The sequence below is a fragment of the Daucus carota genome, chromosome 9 (genome assembly GCF_001625215.2).
Source record: "Daucus carota subsp. sativus chromosome 9, DH1 v3.0, whole genome shotgun sequence".
In the NCBI taxonomy this organism is placed as follows: domain Eukaryota; kingdom Viridiplantae; phylum Streptophyta; class Magnoliopsida; order Apiales; family Apiaceae; genus Daucus; species Daucus carota.
Window position 1 is genome coordinate 3608570 of NC_030389.2, and position 18469 is coordinate 3627038.

The 18469-nt window shown below is 34.2% G+C and overlaps 2 protein-coding genes across 5 annotated transcripts; one reads left to right on the plus strand and one right to left on the minus strand.

Annotated features, from left to right (window-relative positions):
* Nucleotides 1-7124: 7124 nt before the first annotated feature.
* LOC108203071 (probable protein phosphatase 2C 10) lies at nt 7125-11325 on the plus strand. Of its 4 annotated transcripts, none has more exons than XM_064084236.1 (6): nt 7125-7278; nt 7525-7630; nt 8683-8922; nt 9440-9716; nt 10617-10771; nt 11263-11325. In XM_064084236.1, exons 2-6 carry the CDS (start codon nt 7601-7603, stop codon nt 11284-11286), a joined length of 726 nt encoding a protein of 241 aa, XP_063940306.1. In that variant the 5' UTR covers nt 7125-7278; nt 7525-7600; the 3' UTR covers nt 11287-11325. The 4 variants fall into 4 exon arrangements, with proteins under 4 accessions (XP_063940306.1, XP_017227275.1, XP_017227277.1 ...); XM_017371786.2 differs by having other exon boundaries at nt 7126-7278; nt 10893-11325; XM_017371788.2 differs by having other exon boundaries at nt 7156-7302; nt 10893-11325.
* A 4229-nt stretch (nt 11326-15554) lies between these two features.
* Nucleotides 15555-18235, minus strand: LOC108201824 (early nodule-specific protein 2). The gene is made up of 3 exons (XM_017370132.2): nt 16175-18235; nt 15845-16002; nt 15555-15725 (listed from the first exon to the last, which is right to left on the minus strand). Exons 1-2 carry the CDS (start codon nt 18086-18088, stop codon nt 15877-15879), a joined length of 2040 nt encoding a protein of 679 aa, XP_017225621.1. The 5' UTR covers nt 18089-18235; the 3' UTR covers nt 15555-15725; nt 15845-15876.
* Between the last annotated feature and the right edge of the window lie 234 nt (nt 18236-18469).

An 18469-nucleotide genomic window follows, 5' to 3' on the forward strand; every position in this document is an offset into this window, starting at 1 on the left:
CCATCTTCCCTAGTTAAATCAATTGTCTCAACAGGGCCCATCCTCCTCCCTTCCGTATTCACAATCTCTCCCTCAATAGTATATTTTAAGAACACTCAGAACACCAAAAATAGAAAAAATTAAGATGTCCAATTCAAATATCATTGAAAAGATGCACTGGGTAGCCACAAATCCATGAATCTTAACGAGTGATTTGAGAGCCAGCAGTGAGGAAACAAGAGCAGCCAAGAACACTTTAACCTTGATGGATTGCCTTCTCGCCCATGCAAACAATTTGTTCTTTATACTGTTCTTTAAACAAATAACCTTGAGAGATGAACTTTAGGATGAATTGAATTCGACCTTATGGTGTTCTACAACTGTTCGCTACCGTTTTGACGCCTGAACCAAATAAAGAATCAAGAGTTAGGGTTCCATAGAGTGTTCTATAAGAAATTCGTAAAAATACTGTGAATCAATGAGATCAAAAGCAAGAACAAAACCTTGGTTCGCCCATGTTAGCTTCCATTGACATTGCTATTACAAACCTCTGCAAATCTTTCCAGCGCTTACATTCTTGATTCTGAGTTATATATGTCTTATATATTAAGACTTAGAAAGCTTCCAAAAATATAAAATCCATGATTGAAGCTCCAAATCAATAGTATATTCACGTTACCTTATAAAGAACGTATACAGATCGTATGTTTCCAATTTACATCAGCGTATAAATTATTTTTTTTCCCAGCGTGCCCCTGTAGTTGTTGCAAGAATACTGATGGAATCAACGGTTGATGTTATGTCTCTCTTGTCTCTTGATAAGCTGCGTCTCCACGGAACTTGACCCTATATATATATATATATATATATATATATATATATATATATATATATATATATATATATAGGGGTGGGTTCTGGTACAAACTTACAAACTTACAAATTTTATAGGTTCAACACGTATATAATTTGAGTTCAACCTTTTTTTAATATTTTTTTGTTGAATATCGATTAAAATTGTGTTGCAAAAGTACATAAACTAATTTTTCAATGTAAGAACTAAGTTAAACGTATTATATAACTAATATTTATGTTTCTAGACCCTACCCCAACCCCAGAGGTATAGTTTAAGTATCTTTATAGATATATTCAACACAATGATAATTTGTGTTCTACACCTGATGTTGAACCCCAGTTACGAATGTGTTGAAAGCACGATTTATTTATGCGTTATTTTTAAAAATTGTGATGTTTTTTCAAAAAATTTCAACATAGATATTTTCTATAACTAAGGATTAACACGATGGGAGAATAAAAAAAAGTTTGTAAGTTTGTAACTTAAAAAAGTTTTTATTTGATCCTATCCCTATATATATATATATATATATATATATATATATATATATATATATATATATATATAGGCTCATGATCAAATAGGATCCACTCTTAAAATAAAAACTAAAAACCACTATTTACACTCTTGTAATTACTAAATGCACTCAGCCAAAACAAATCTACACACCTGGCCACCCAGATCTGCCCCGATCAAATCATCCCAGCCAACAACACAACCCCCACCTCACTGCCATCATCTGAAGTACCAATTCTGTCTCTCCCTCTCCCCGTCATCATTATCCTCGCTCTCTCTCTCTCTCTCTCCACCATCACCAACTCCGTCTTCTCTCCATCACCACCACCTCCGTCCTTTCCCTTCCCCTCTCCTAATAATTTTTCGACGATCTTTCTCCCTTAATCTCGTGAACGACTAGACTCTGTCATATATTATAATGTTGTTAAAGTTTTGATCGTTGATATATTTACAAAAATTGATGATTTCTGCTGTACAAATTAGTGAAATGCGCTTCAGAAATTGGGGAAATTTGCAGATATGTTCCTGTATTTGATTCTGGTGGCGGTGGCGGTGGTGGAGATGGTGGAGGAGGCAGTGGAGATGAAGGTAAGGACGACAGAGGTGGAGGTGACGCAGCTGGAAGTGGTGGAGGAGGAGAAGATGAAGAAGGAGAAGGTGGAGGTGGGTTGAATTCGTTGGTTGTAGATACGGTGGAGGCGGACATGGAGCGGTGGCAGACATGGATGGGTGGCGGCATGAAGTTGCTGGAAGTGAAGATGGAAGAAGGCTGGGTTGGAGGAAAAAGTGGGGTTGTGAGAGAATCTAGTGACATTCTATTTGTTTGCTACATTTTATATATATATATGGATTTTATTTTAAATTTTGCTTGTAATTAACTGAAAATACTATGATTTTTCAAAAAAAAATATGAAAATAATACTAGTAAATCAATATAAATTTTAACTTTATAATTATTTTGAATAATAACATATGTAGTATTCTTTTTATATATGTTTAAATAAGTTTTCATCTTATCAAGATTCAAGTGATATATAATTTATTCAAACATGTATAAATTTGTTTTATTCAAACAAATATATCATATTTCTGATATATTATTCAGATAATTTAAATATTTTTCATCAAATAATATTATTCTTTCAGAATTCAGATAATTCATTTGTTCAAATCATTCAAATATATTAATCATTCAATTCAGACTTGCCAAATGAACCCTAAACTACTCCGTTTTCATCTAAGAATTTATGTATAGAGCGTGTCAAGCTTTAAGAACTAAAGTTATACCTAAGTCGGTGCAATATAATCAGCTTTATAATTATATTAAATATGCTGACAATATTAAATAAAATACAATGACAACATATATAATCGAATACAAAATTTACGAATCAACGAGTACTCATGATTTAAAATTCTAAAATTTTGTAAAAGTTTAAAGTAAAAAGCATCTAAATAGTTCTTCAGTCATCGCATGAGCTCTTTGTTGAAAAAAAGGCAAAGAGCTGACCATGAAGAATGTAATACTTTATCAGAAATAATCAAACGGACTCTTGACGGCATGCAAACAACAAATCAAAATATAAACAAGAGGAAAATGCATTATGTGTACATGCATTTTAAGCGAAATATTTTTTTACAACACTACACTTCTAAAATCATCATATGCAATATCATGCATTAGAACCCGAAATAATTTATGCAGTTCTGTCTATTAATTTATGCAGTTCTGTCTATAATTCCTAACACTGCTAATAGACAAAGGGGTATTTGTGTAATTTCACATTTGTAATGGCTTTTTTGTACTTCTTTTTGCTATTTAACGAAGATGCAACCCCAAATTATTTTACTGGCTCACGCAACCCTGGTTTTTCAGCTAGCATATGAGACAAAGGTCGGAAAATTAGGGTTGCGTGAGGCTATAGAATGATTTGGCAGGGTGGCAGCTTCATTAAATAGCACAAAAAAGCTGTTACAGAAGTGAAATTACACAAATAACTCTTTGTCTGTTAACGACGTTAAGAATTATAGATGAGACTACATAAACTGTATCAGGTTATGAACTATGATATTGCATGTGATGGTTTTAGAAATGCATTATTACAAGTGATGTCTCACTTAAAATGCATGCACACAAAATGCACTTTACTCTATAAACAATAGGGGTTTTAATTTGAGCATCTCTAATAGTGTCCTAAACACGAATGATAAATAATTCAATTTGTAAAAAGTAGGACTCTATATTGGTTGACCTTCAATAATAATTCATATTTGTGTTTCATATTATTATAGTATAAATTCAACTTTTTTAATAAAATAATAATTAAAAAATGTGTAAAAAATAAAGTTGAATATTTAATAATTAAAAATTATATGAGGAATGAGTTAGGCATTTCCAATTCATGAGAAATGAAAAGTGAATCCTTAGTATCCAGGGAATAAGCAGGGCATCTACAAAATTATAGTTTAGGACATCATATAACTATTTGCGGGAGATACTCTTATATTAATAACGGGATTTGGATTCCTCTTTTGCTTATATCAATAACGGGGTTTAGATTAAGAAATAAAACTTTTAAATAAATAATAGAATTTATAATTATTAGTATAAATTTATGTTCACATAAATTGGTTTAGATTAATATTTTTTAACATGAGAAGTCCGATGATAAATCAAATATATATATATATATATATATATACACACACACACAACACATACACACACACACACACACACACACACACACACACACACACACACACATATATATATATATATATATATATATATGCGCTAGAGGTGTTGGTGCAGGGACTCTCAAATAACTCTAATCTAATTTTCTAATTTTCTTGAATATTTGAATTTTAAATATGAAAAATAAAATTATCTTTTTTTATTACGAATATATTGGAAGGAAGTTTATAATGAATTAGAAAGATAATATAGGAAATCAAAACTACACTTTTTTACGAACTTAGTTAAACGAAAATTTTTAAATAGTAAGAAAAATAATAGTGAAATATATTTATTTGAAGAAAGTTTTCAAATGACATAGATGACAACATAGAAATATGAAAATTATTTTTTACTTTCAAATTTATTGCGAGTAGGTTTATAATTGATAGTTAAGTTATAGTTTAATAACTTGTTAAAAATAAAACTATAATATTCAAATTTATATTGAAAAATATAATATTTTAGAAATAAGTTATAAAAATATATTTTATAAAACTATTACTCCCTCCGTCCCCTCATTTGTTTACATTGGGGGACGGGTGCTCGACACGCATTCTAAAGTTTGATAAATTATTTTGAACATTTTTTTCACCTGAATAAAATTTTGATGTTTAATTTTTTATAAAAAAGAAACTTTTTAAAATAATTTATAATACTATGTTTTATATGTGTCTTAAAACGCATGTCGAGCAGTGTAAAAAAAACTGTAAAGTTATGAGAGGTATAAAGAGAGTAAAAATATATGCCAGCAAGTAAGAAAAATTGTATGAAAATGAATGGAGAAATTATTAAATCGTTAACTTATGAAATAGCCCACAAATGAGATTATCTTCTGTTTTCTCGGGATATCGAGTTCGACTTCAAGAAATATCAAAACATATAGGGAAAATTAATTCTAAAGTCCCTGAACTACATGCACTTTTTTTTCTAGGTCCCTGAACTATAAATGTCAATTCATAAGTAATTCAACTTTTGATTTTTTTCTATCTGGGTCCTTCCGTTAGATTTGGTTTGACGCCATTAGTTCTTCTTAAGTTCATGAGAATCAAAGATAACTTTGAAGGTGATTCCGGTATCCAAATTTGAAGCTTGAGTAATCAAATTGCTCGTTTTTCAATCCCCTATCCATCTATACCATCAAAATTTAGTTTGGTAATTTTCGAATTTTGAGTTGAATATTAGTTTTCATTTTAATAGCTTTTTTTCGAATTATAATGATGTAGATTGATAGATCGTGTGATTATGAGCATGTTCATATAATTTTCGTGATTTTTAGTGTTCAAATTAGCCTCGTCGGAAAATTCGAGCTCACCGGATTTGAGCTTTTCCGACCAAGTTCGCCGGAAAAACTAACGGCGTCAAATCAGATCTAACGGAAGGACCAGGTAGGAAAAAATCAAGAGTTGAATTATTTATGAATTGACATTTATAGTTTAGGGATCTAGAAAAAAAAGTGCCTATAATTCAGGGACTTTACAATTAATTTTCCCAAAACATCTATACTATTATATACTTATATATATATATATATATATATATAATAAGCGTAAGGGAGATAATTTGGTCGCATGGTCCTATGATTCAAAAGCTTATCATCCGTTGGATCGTATATTGAACAAATAAGCACCGTTAGATTAGAACAAAATTTACTTCCGTTCTACAAGGAAACTGATATCTACTTGCATGTTCATGATTCTTTTTCTAAATCCAAAACAAATTCTGTCTTTCATGTCTTTTTGGTTTTTTTTAATCCAAAATAAATGTTTCCTCCCAATTTTAATTGAAGAATCGTATAAATCGCACCGTCACAAAATTATTTTTATCTAATATATTTTAAAATTAATATGCCCGATTTATGTGAGGAACGAATACTAAAACGTTTTCTTAATCCAAAACAAATTCTACTATCTTATTGCATGTTTATGATTCATCTTCTTAGTTCAAAATAAATTGTGTTTATCAATTTTAATCTCGAACCATAAAAATTTTTAGAAAAATATTTGAATCACAGTATAATAATTCTAATATAAAATATATTTATAAATATAATCTAATAGGAGTTGGCGTCACATATTCTACTTAAAAAATTTTAAAATTTGATAGAAAGAATTTAATACTTTGACATGATATATATAATTTTAATTTATTATTTATAAATTTAATTTTTCACACCATTTAAAATATATTTTAAAAATTTATAAATAATTAAAAAGCTCCCGTGCCTTGCACGGGCTATAAGCTACTCCCTCCGTCCCCCTCAATTGTTTACATTGGAGGGGGACACGGAGACCAAGACAATGTATGAAAAATGAGTTAGTTAGATGAAAAGTGGGTAAAGTGATGGGACCCATCAATTTTTAATAATAGATTTGAGATAGTGGAGGAAAGTAGTGGGTGTAATAGTAGTTTTTATTGTTAAATATGAGATAGTGGGGGAAGATAGTGGGTGTAATGATGGAAAAAACTTACTATTTATGGTAATGTAAAGAAATGAGAGGGACATCCCAGAATAGTAACTGTAAAGAAATGAGAGGGACAGAGGGAGTAGTACTATAAAAAGCAAACATGGGTATAATTTGTAGTCGTACAAAATTTTGGTTTGGTCATCTCCTTTTTAACTACAAGTTTGTCACATGTAAACTTCTCTTACTCTTACAATATTAAAGAGTTTTATATGGTTCAAATTACAAACACTTATGATGTAGTACAAGATATAAACTCCACCATTATTCTTTTAAATATAATTTATATACTGTTCATAGACTATATTATAATAAACGATATTGGTATAATTTGTAGTTGTCTAAAAAATATAATAAGTTGATAAATATAATCCGGTTAAAATCCAATTCATTAATACAAAAATACTAATAAGATGATGTTAAAATTTTAAATTATAATTAATAAATTACGAATTCTATACTCGCCGGGGTTAAAGGCTAGTATACTTATAAGCTTAAAAAGAAAAAAATCGTTAACTTATGAGAGCGGACCCGCCACAATACGTCCAATACGAAATGCATTCAACTACTCCTCATACGGCATTGCTAATAAAGAAAGCAGCTGCAATAAAGACAACAAAGTCAACAAGTGAAGCCCAAAGACTCAGCCTTTTTGCACCCATTTCTCACACCCTCTTGTTAATCTACAGTTTACACGCTTGCAAACTCTCCATTCTTTCTTTTTTGTATGTATATCTCACTGTTTGTATGTATGTCATCTTTATTTAAGGCTACTATTTCTGTACTTGTATGTAAATTGTAAATTCTTGTAGATCGGTATGTAAATATTTTGAAATACCCATCTGTTGATATGATTATTTTCTTGATCAAAATTGATTCTTGTGTAAAAAAGTGTTTTTTTTTTTTTTTTTTTGGTTTAGGGTATATTTGAAATTTTCAAGATTATGATTTTTTGTTGTGTTGATGAACAGGTTGTGTATGATTTAAATTTTTGGTGGAAGTAGATGTTGGGGTATAGTGTAAGGTGCTGAGCTGAAGCTGAATTTGATGGATAAATTGTGTTGCTTTGGTTCTCAGGTGAGAATATTAACTATGATGTTTTTTTGAGATTTCTTTGTGCTGAATTTAGGTATTTCTATGGAGTTTATTTTTGTTTGTTGGTGAATTAGCTGATGATCTGGTGTTAGTTGCTAGTTTGCTTCGATAAAAATATTTGTTTCTCAGAACCTATCAGATATGTGGGAATTGAACCACTCTTGTTGGCGTGATGTCTAATTGCGACAAAATTGTCTTTTGGAGTGGAAGAGATTGTGTTTTTGGCAGATTCGGTGATTGCCCTTTTTGACTCTATTTCCCATGTAAAATTTAGTGCTTTTGGTTTGATTCAGTGAATGTGTTGTCAAGTATCCAAATTATAAGAAAGCCCATAGACGCCACAATTGCGGAATTTTCAACTTGTAAATTTGTATTGGTTCTATGTAACTAAACTGCAAATACGATCCAAGTAATAAATGTGCAAGTTTCCTTTGGGTCCCAATTATGTATGGCGGACATGAATCCATGATTGGATGGGTTTGGGGATTGTGTTTTCAAGCTATGAATGGTCTGACAGACGTGATTATTTGGTTGGTTCACGTCCCAAGAGTTTACCTGTACAGGTTCCTCATAAAAAATATTATTTTGACCTTTTCGCGCTTAGTTAACAGAGTTCAGAACTAATTATTTTACGTTATACATAATATTCACATATTTGGGTTGTAGTAGGTGGGTTTTTAAGTAATTAAAATTACCTTCGTTTGTTGTATCCTATGGATTTTTAATATCCCTAATATATTTTTTTGGTATTTTAATTTGTTTATTTCGTGAGTTGCGATAAGCATTTGGTTGGTACTTCCATACAAATGGAACAGTATTAATACAATGCATAGGGTTCTATTTCCACATTGAATTCATTGTCTCCCTACTAGAAGTAGGGATGAGGTTTAAGTACATCTCACCCCGGCAAACCTTACTCCTGTATAGGGATATATTGGATGTGTTTTATTTGGTTAGGTATTGCCCTATTGGTAAATTTATGTCAATGATTACATAAATTACACTTAATGATGAGTTATCTTCTATCACCTAAGGCTTCAGGAGGCAATTCTACGCATGGAGCTGGCAAGGGAAAAGGCAGTCAGGGACCTATTAAGTTTGGGTATAACCTGGTAAAAGGGAAAGCAAGTCATCCCATGGAGGATTATCATGTAGCTAAATTTGTTCAGCACCAGGGACATGAGCTCGGACTTTTTGCGATTTATGATGGGCATCTCGGAGATAGTGTTCCTGCATATCTGCAAAAGCACTTGTTTCATAATATAATAAAGGAGGTGAGTTGTCCACAACTCCATTGAAATATGTACACTTCATCTATGGATCTTGCACTACCCTTTTACGCGTCCCCATGGGATAAGGCGGTGCTACTTAAGAAGTTTTGGTACAAGTATGTGGTCTTGTTACACAGTCCATATAGATAATACATGGTTGGTGTGCCACTCCTATACCATAGGAGTGGTGTCAACGGAATCTGTGATGTGACATTATAATACATGGTTGGTGTGCCACTCCTATACCATAGTTTTACTATAATTATCAAATCAAATTCAGATATATTAAAATTCTTATGACTTGTTAACTTTTAGAATATTTTTTTTTTGTCTTTTGAGGGTTCCTTTTCGCAACTTTAAAAATAATGAATGTTTTCACTTTCCAGAAACTATGTGAAAGCTGTTATTCTTGTTTTCTGTTAAGTAATAATAATTAATATAAACTTTACAAAATGTTATACACCTCGGTATGATCTAGCCAGAAATATTTCTCTGACCCATATATCACTGATTACTTCAGGAAGAGTTTTGGACTGATCCAGGCAGGTCAATTTCGAAGGCTTATGAAAGAACAGATCAGGCTATTCTATCCCACAATCCAGACTTGGGAAGAGGTGGGTCAACTGCGGTGACTGCAATTCTTATAAATGGTCAAATTCTCTGGGTAGCCAATGTTGGAGATTCACGAGCAGTTCTTTCCAGGAGAGGGCAAGCAATACAGATGAGTGTCGATCATGAGCCTAATACAGAGCGTGGAAGCATTGAAAACAAAGGTGGCTTTGTCTCAAACATGCCAGGTGCTTCAAGAAAAACTGTTTTGATCCTTTCCCTGTTACTAATGCTTGGAGAGTTGAATAATAGATATAATTACAATGCAACTGTAAATTCTAGCTTTTGCACTGGTCTTATCTTATGATTAATAAATAATTGTAGTAAGCATATAGAGTTCTTTAAATGTGGGTGATTCTATACCAGCATATTACCCAGATGTATACTTTTGGTTCTGGTTGACCAATTTTCAGTTTCTCTCATTAGAAGTTGACTTAAACTTATAATTCTGACTGATTAAATAAATTATACAAGTGCAAGTCCAAGTATTGAACTATGAAAAAAATGCTTGTAATTATAGAAGTTCTGGGTTATAAAAAATTGTGATAGACACCAAAGATTTGTACTGGATTTACATCTGAATTAATCCTTTAGTTTCTTAGAACTGTCAATTACACACCCTTACAATATAGAATATTGCTAGCAGTGTCATTTGATTCTTTTTTAGCGATTGCTGAAAATAGCCTGTTCTTGGAAGAAAACCTGATGATGGATAGCGGACGTGATATTAGCTTTTGGACTCAGATTCGGGGATATGTTGTGATTACTTGTTTCTTTTTAATTATATTATAGTCTAAGGGACAGGGCCATATCTTTTAGACTCAGCTAGATTAGATGTGATGGATCAGAGGATGGATTATTTTGAGGAAGAAAATTTTACGTCCTTGCAATATTCAATATACTATGCATGTGCATTGTTACTGAGTCACTAAATTTAGCTCTTAAAGTTTGCTGGTTGCTCGAGTTCAACTGTTCACATTAGCTTAATGTGGCATATTATATCAACTATACATGGGTTGTGATAATGACTACTGGTAATTAGGTTGTTTATTTTGTTTATAACAAACTGTCATTTGGCAACTGATCAGGGGATGTTGCAAGAGTGAATGGTCAGTTGGCTGTTTCCCGTGCTTTTGGAGACAAGAACTTAAAAAACCATCTGCGGTCTGATCCTGATGTAACCAATGCTAATATTGACGGGGATACAGATCTTCTGGTCCTCGCAAGTGACGGTGTGTGGAAGGTACCTCTACCCTAGTTATACTGAGCTTTTATTTGGAAAGGAATATAAATGATCTCTTTGTACATTTACCAGATTCCTCTTATTGCAAATCGAACCATCTAGTCTTATACTTTTATTCTAGGTAATGTCTAATCAAGAGGCTGTTGACATTGCTATAAAGATTAAGAACCCACAGAAAGCAGCAAAACAGCTATCACTTGAAGCATTGTATAGAGAAAGTAAAGATGACATATCTTGCATTGTCGTTCGGTTCAAGGGTTGAAACATGTCATGTTTCATGTATATGCATTACATGTACATTAGAGGGGGTTTCTGTTGCATGGGGGAAATATGTTAGACAATACAAAGTCTTGGGATCACATAGAAATCGGGTGTCCATATCCAAATTAACGTTCAAAGAGTCCGTATAATTCGTTTTTTCTGTCATTGCTCTGTAATATATATTATCTACAATTAGGAGTTGTGATGTTCGTTTATTTGTTTGATTGTAGAATCATACTTCCAAATCTTTGTAATTTGCGGTGGTGATGTTAAAGTTGGCTTGTTGATAACCATATTTATCAGAATGGACTTGGGAGTTTAAGTCAAAATATAAACACTTATTCAGTGTAAAACAGAGATTGGGGGTGATAGTATCTCATTGCTAAGAGCATCTCCAGCAGCATCTTATCCCATTCCTTAAATATAATATAAAATATTGGATCCTAGTGATTTAAGATAATAATAGCTATTCTCATCTCCAACAATATTCCTTATATTCATTCCTTATATACTATTTTATTATTAAAAGTTACCATTATTGCAATAGATGAAGAGAGAGAACATGTTTGTATTCAAAATTTATTATAAAATAAGATTTAGGAGAGGAGAGAGGTTACCTAAAGATAAGGCATGGCTAGTGGATCTTAGTGATTTAGGGAATCACTAAGATACTGTTGGAGTGGATTATTTTCTTATATTCCTCATATTTTGGTTTAAGACTCCAAATAGGGAAGCTGCTGGAGTTGCTCTAAAAGAAAAATGTCAGAACTCCCAAATTGGGGGTAATAGTATCTCCAAAATGGTTCCAAATTACATGTAGACTATATATGAATTGAGCTAAAGCGAGCTTCGACAGAATGATTCGCTCATGTTCAACTCTGATTTCTCTCAGTAAAATGTTAAATGAGTTTAATTTTTGTCCCAATGATTATTAGATGTTCAACCTTTTTGTCCTCCGAACAATAGATTATTGGCGGGAGGCTGTGCGCCTCCGCCTGGACTTGTCTGTAGTAAGTTCTGCAGTACCTCTGCTTTGTGGATGAGGTGATTTATTGTGGCTTAGTTAGTATAGATGGTTCACCAGAGGATGGTAGATCTTGTGTGACTCTCTTTCCTAACAACGAAATATTGACCTTGCAAATACAGTGTTTCACGGGCTTCGTTCGGGACTTAGCTATGGCTTGTTCACAAGACCAGAAGGAAGTCTGTGTGCTTGTCCTTGGCGCTCATGCGTCCAATAGTGTTTCAAGAAAATTTGTTTGGTTTTGATCCTATAAAGCAGCATTGTGGATTGTTTCTTCACAAGAGCCAAAAATGGTCTGTGTGTTCTTGTTCATGGCCCTCCTCAGTATACAGCAATTTAAGAAAATTTGTTTGGTTTAGTTGGGTGTAGCAATTGCTGTACAAAGCTGGCTAAACCCCCCAAAGGCTTCTCTTCCTCTATTTCAAATGGTTTCTAGCCATATGCAAATATTAATAGATCAGCTGGGACAAATTACATAGACCATCATAAACTGAACCCACACTTTTACGAGGGGTGGCAATTTCGGGATAACAGATCGTGTTCGTCTTATCAATCGGGTCGATTTCCGGTCAAGCTAAAATTATTTAAAATTGAAGTTTTTAAAAATAAAATTCTAATTTTCGGTCATTTCAGGTCAATCGGGTGATTTTCGGATTACTTTCGGGTTTTGTCTCAGTAAATCGTGTTATGGATTGGGTCGTATTCGGGTCGGGTTTTGGATTGTGTCTGATATTGCCACCCATCAATGCTGTGTATAGAAACTGCAGAATGGACAGATTATTAGTACTGATGAACTATGTTCATCTCTCGAATAATAACTAAAATTAATAGATATGGATAAATTATTAAGACCTTTATTGAAGCAAGATTAGTTAAATTATTGTTTTACATAACAAAGCAACCTAAATACAAGCTTATTAATGATTTAACAATCATCATATAAAAAATGAGAAAGTATTTAAAGTCTTTACCACCTTTTACGCAACAGAGATAATACTCTCTTTCAGTTTTAGATGTCTCGCGACATACCCATATACATAAGATTTTCATATCCTCCTATTCATAACTTACATTAATTCTCTATGACATCTCCCTCATATCTAAGATTTGGTTAGCATTTGTTTCTTGCTCAAATATCACCAGTTACCATTGCATATCAAGTTTTCCGCTTGATTTTATATTTAACCTCTGTTGTCTTGGAATACCCGGGTTCGACTCTAACTCATCCGAAAAGCATCAGACTATATACTAATTTGTAAGGGATATGATCCTAAATTGTCAAAAAAAAAAAAAAAAAAACCCTTTTTACAAAATTTTGGGGCAAACTCTGCAAGCAGTCAAGGCATGGGATAAAATCTTGAGACTTTCGATTACTAGATGATCTGAAAGCTAACTTATATCAACTGAAAAGTTTACCAGGATCCACTATACAAGAAAGATGGGTATAGTTTGATTCTGAAGTAAGGGTATCTGGATGTGAAAGCATCGACTGATGCAGGCACTTTAGCTTCCTTAGCTCCCCTTATCCCTGGCAGTCTCTTAGTTTCTTTGCCACACAAAATTTTCGATCGCAGAGGATGCATCAGGCAAACAACTTATAGACCAACAAATCGCCCAAAATAATATGAAAACCAGAAACGAGGAAAAAAAATGAGATGCAAATTGCAATCTTTTGCTGCTGAAAATGTATCAACCTGCATGTAGCAATTTAGTAGAGGTGTTTATCAGTTCAAAGACACAAACATCATCTACTGACAACGAATTGTCTTGTGCAAATCTATCCCCCAGAGCTTAGCCTAAATAGGTTCCAGTTCATATTGCAATTAACCAGCCTACTGTTTCCTGCAACTTGAAGAAGAACCTGGTCATTGTCCTTCCACTTCCTGTAAGTCTTTTCAAACTGACAAACTGTTTATCGCCGAGATACATTAACACCCGATCTATCTCCTCTGAATCAACAGATTTCTAAGCGAAATTCAAAATCTTGATAAAAAAATCCTTAAAAATCCAGCTTAGTCTCTTTCTTCCTGTAACCATACAACATTTCTCCCAACTTCTTTTGGTAAACCTTGTGTATTAATTAAGGAAAATTGCAAGGCTGGTACATATATCTCCAGCTGACCATTTCTTGTCAGCTTGCTACTTAACTTAGAAGAGCTGAGAATACAAAAGTAAATACAGAACCTGAACCCTAAGTCTAAAGATCTTCATCAGCCTTGCCCCAGTTCTTTATGTTGGTCAGAAGAGTCAGTGTAGCGGAAATCATGCTTTTCATGTAAACAGAGAGCTTGAAACCAGAACCTCCGTTTTAATCCGTCCCTGATTATCACCCCAACTCTGTTTTGGTGTCCATTCTGTAATATGGTTGCTCGGAGATGACACAATGAACACTGATTTTTACGTAGCCTGTTTCCGGACATGTGTGACAAACTTTATATTCAAAAGTTTGTGATATAAAATGTGGTATGAGTGCTTCCTTTAAGGAGTGCTTATATTAACTCTTGAACATAATCTTTAAGAGTAATAACAGCTATTTTCTTTTGCCCCTGAGTATAATTCCCCTAGCTGTAGTCTGCATTTTGATATCTATACTAGGTATCGGAATAAAATGACTGATTCTGCCATTGTTTGATGCCTCATTTATCTACTATACCCTCAGCTATGGAATTTTTCAGCAAATGTATCTACTAGAATCCTACACATTTGTCGATCTATGCTCATCTGCAGCGCGATATCAAGACTTCTTTCTGTGCATCAGAAGTGCTTGCACCTATGTAGGTGAGTTCTGTTATCAATTTTATCTATTGGTAAAATGCAACTTCCCAATAAGATCTTTCCTCAGTGCCAAATGTGGACATGCATTGTTTATTACTGTCACATTTATAATTTGATGATGGGGAGGAAATACGTAACGTATGCATCTTGTTGGCATGTTGTTTTTGATTAAGGTGATGTGTATTCACTATATTTGCTATTTGTCTACTTATATTTAGACCGTTATGTTTAAGGGTGCAGGTCTTGACATACGAATGTTACAACATATGTTTTTTTTCCGATATATGGTCTTAAACCTAAATTTTTGTTATGTATGAGGAGATACAGTGTCATATCATTCATTCTAGGGTTTTTTTATTCAACACAATTTGCTACCGGATGTATGATAGATTGATACTAGCATTCGACTATTCTGAACCAGCTGCCTATGTTTAATAATATGTGTTTTATAAGTGTATTCTTGTTCTCTATGGTGGTACTTGCTAAAGTACAACTCCTCTCATTACTTATTTGGTCTTTTGTTTATATCAGGTTCACCTCTATCTGATATATCACGTTAATTACAACCTACAAGCACAATTTAATTAGCAGAGCCTTTTATCTGATTACAGAACATCCCACACTTGATACAGGGCCCTTGCGGCCCTTAGGTATTTGAGGTAAACGAACACAATTAGGCGAATAATTTACTCATTATCAGTTCTATTGTCAAATAGACTAATCTTAGACTTAAACACGATCATTATTTTTTATTTAGCATGCAACATAAGTCTGTTCTGATTACATGTTACACTTGATTAATGTAGCTATGAACACAAGAAGAGCGTGTCTATCTTGTCAAGATAAAAGGCTTGTGTAAACATCAAAGTTCTCCAGGGAACGACGTTTAATGTCCTACAAAAGACGATCATGGTATAATGTTATTGTTAGCACAATACTTGGAATCATACTATAGAGTTTGCAAAATACTTGGAATATAATCTGTGTCCTCTGTGAAAAGAATTTTGGCTTACCTTCAAATCATGGTATGATTCTCTCTCGTGCTTCAAATTTGTAGTTGCTCGCGAAATTCCTGTAAGCGTCTTTTTGTGTAGTGAGGATCATCATCTGCATCAGCCACTGATTTGTTGATGTAGTTAGCTGGTGCAGCCGAAAGATTACCTCTGAAAGCCTGCAAATATGTATATCAGTGGCTGTATTTATACAACATTATATTATAGATGACCTCCTAAAAGAATCTCTTGAATGTTCCAAATGGATATTTTTCAGAATGTTATGCTAAAAAGTTAGAAAATGCATAAATATAGTAAATCAGGAGAAAGTTAAGGTATGGAAGTACTAACTTGTGTGTTTCTTGAATTTTGATTATCAGCAGATTGGCTGTTGGCTGTTGGTGGTTGCAGATTGGTTGAATTCGATGAGGAAACTGGCCTTGTATCTGGTACAGTTTTTTGGTAATTTTGACCATTATTATTGACCGGGGTTCGTGGTGCCTGTAGCAATGGTTTCCCCTGTGAAGCTGACATTTGGGCTGTAGCTAGTAAAGGTTTTTTGCTGAAACCAATAGCCGCCTCACTAGAAGGCGGAGTTGAGATTTGGTTATGACCATTATTATCCTCCTTGGCTGGTGGAGATGAGATTTGGCTGGATGGTTGCGACAGTTTTTGGCTATAATCATCATCGTGAGCTAGAGGAGATGAGGCTTGCGGTGGAATTTGTGCTGCACGTGGTCTCAAAAAACTGCTGAATCTAGATGGACGAGGTGATGATCCTTGTGGTAACGATGTCTGTGGTTGATGAGCCGATTCATGTGGTGATGATTGTATTGGTTGCTGATTAGAAGTGTTAACGTATGATGAGTTAGGTGGCCCTTTTGGTGATGATTGTTGTGGTTGCTCAGATATACTGCTAATTTTCTCCTGAACTGGTTGTGGTGATGCTTGAGGTGCTAGCTGAGAGAAATTCTCTGTTTTCTCCTGAACCGGTGGCTGTGATGTCTGTAATGGTTGCTCGTGAGAATTAGTACTATATGCTGAACGAGATGGCCATTGAGGAGATGATGTTCGTTGTGGTAGCTGGAAGGTAGTGTTGGCTTTCTCTGGAATCAGTGGTGAAACTGTTTGTAGTGGTTGGTAAGTAGAATTATTATATGCTGGATGAGGTGATCGTTGTGGTGATAATGTTTCTTGAGGGTTCTCAGAGGAATTATTGGTATACTCAGTTGGTGGCGATGATATCAATGGTTGCTGGTAAGGAGTATTATTATATGGGCGAGGTGACCCTTGTGCTGAGGGTGATTTTTGTGGCTGCCATGAGTACTCATTAGATTTATCTTGCCCGGGTGGTGATGATGTCTGGAAAGGCTGCGGGTGTGAAATGTTGGTATATAATGGACGAGGTGACCCTTGAGGTGTTTGTGTCTTCTGTGGCTGCCATGAGTACCCATTAAATTTATCTTGACCGGGTGGTGATGATGTCTGAAAAGGCTGTGGGTGTGGAATGTTGGTATATAATGGACGAGGTGACCCTTGAGATGTTTGTGTCTTCTGTGGTTGCCACGAGTAATCATTAACTTCATCTTGATCAGGTGGTGATGATATCTGAAAAGGCTGCTGGTATGATATGTTATTATACGATGGACGAGGTGACCCTTGTGGTGATGATGTTTTTTGCGGTTGCTGAAAGAAATTGTTGATAATTCTCTCAGGAATGGGCGGTGATGATGTTTGTGATGATAACTGGAATGGGGGTTTAGTTTTCACAGGAGGAAGTGAACTCTGCAGCGACAATGATTTTTGGGATAACTGTTGGAAACTAGTGTAGTTTGTCTTCAAAGTACGAAACGAAACTTGTGATGACTGTGACACTTGAGGTGGTGGTTGCAAGAAGCTAGTAGTCTTTGCCAGAGGAGGTGAATAACCCGGTACTGATGCTTGCGGAGTCTGCTGAAATAGACAATTAGTATCCACAAAATGAAGTGACCCTGGCTGTTTTGTACCTCCTAGTAAAACATGCAGTTGTGCTTGTCCCTGATTCGGGGCTGCAGAAAATGGTTGTTGCTGATGATTCTGAATGTTAGGCATGACCCCTGTAATTTTGTTGCCAGGAGCTCCTTTCGAGTACTTTTCATTTTGGTTGGAACGGCTGTAGCCATAGCCGTTGATGCAACCACAAACCGGACATTCTACCACTTGTGCCTCATCAGACACTCTCAATTCTGAGTGGCAGAAATTACATTTCTTTGTTGTGATCGACATCTTATATATATATCAGTAGCTACAGGGGTTCGAGAGAGAGTGATAAGTTGGTAAGAGCTAGGGAGTCGAGTGGTTTGGTGAGGCTTAAGTTTGTTACTGGTGAGCATTTATAGAGAAATTGCTGGTAGTGGTTCCCCTATGGTGTACACTACTGGAGTCTGGGGAGATTTTTCAATATACTTATATACTCCATTATGTAAAATCTATAACTTTATTCCATTACTGGATAAGATTTTGGATGCTCCAAGGTAGAATCAGATTCACTTTTGAATGCAAGTACTTTCGGTGAGATAAATTCATTCAAATTTCAATCGAGATGATATGGCTTTCTGACTCATTTCGCGTATTTCATGCAGCTTCTGTTCTTTTCAGATTCTTTGT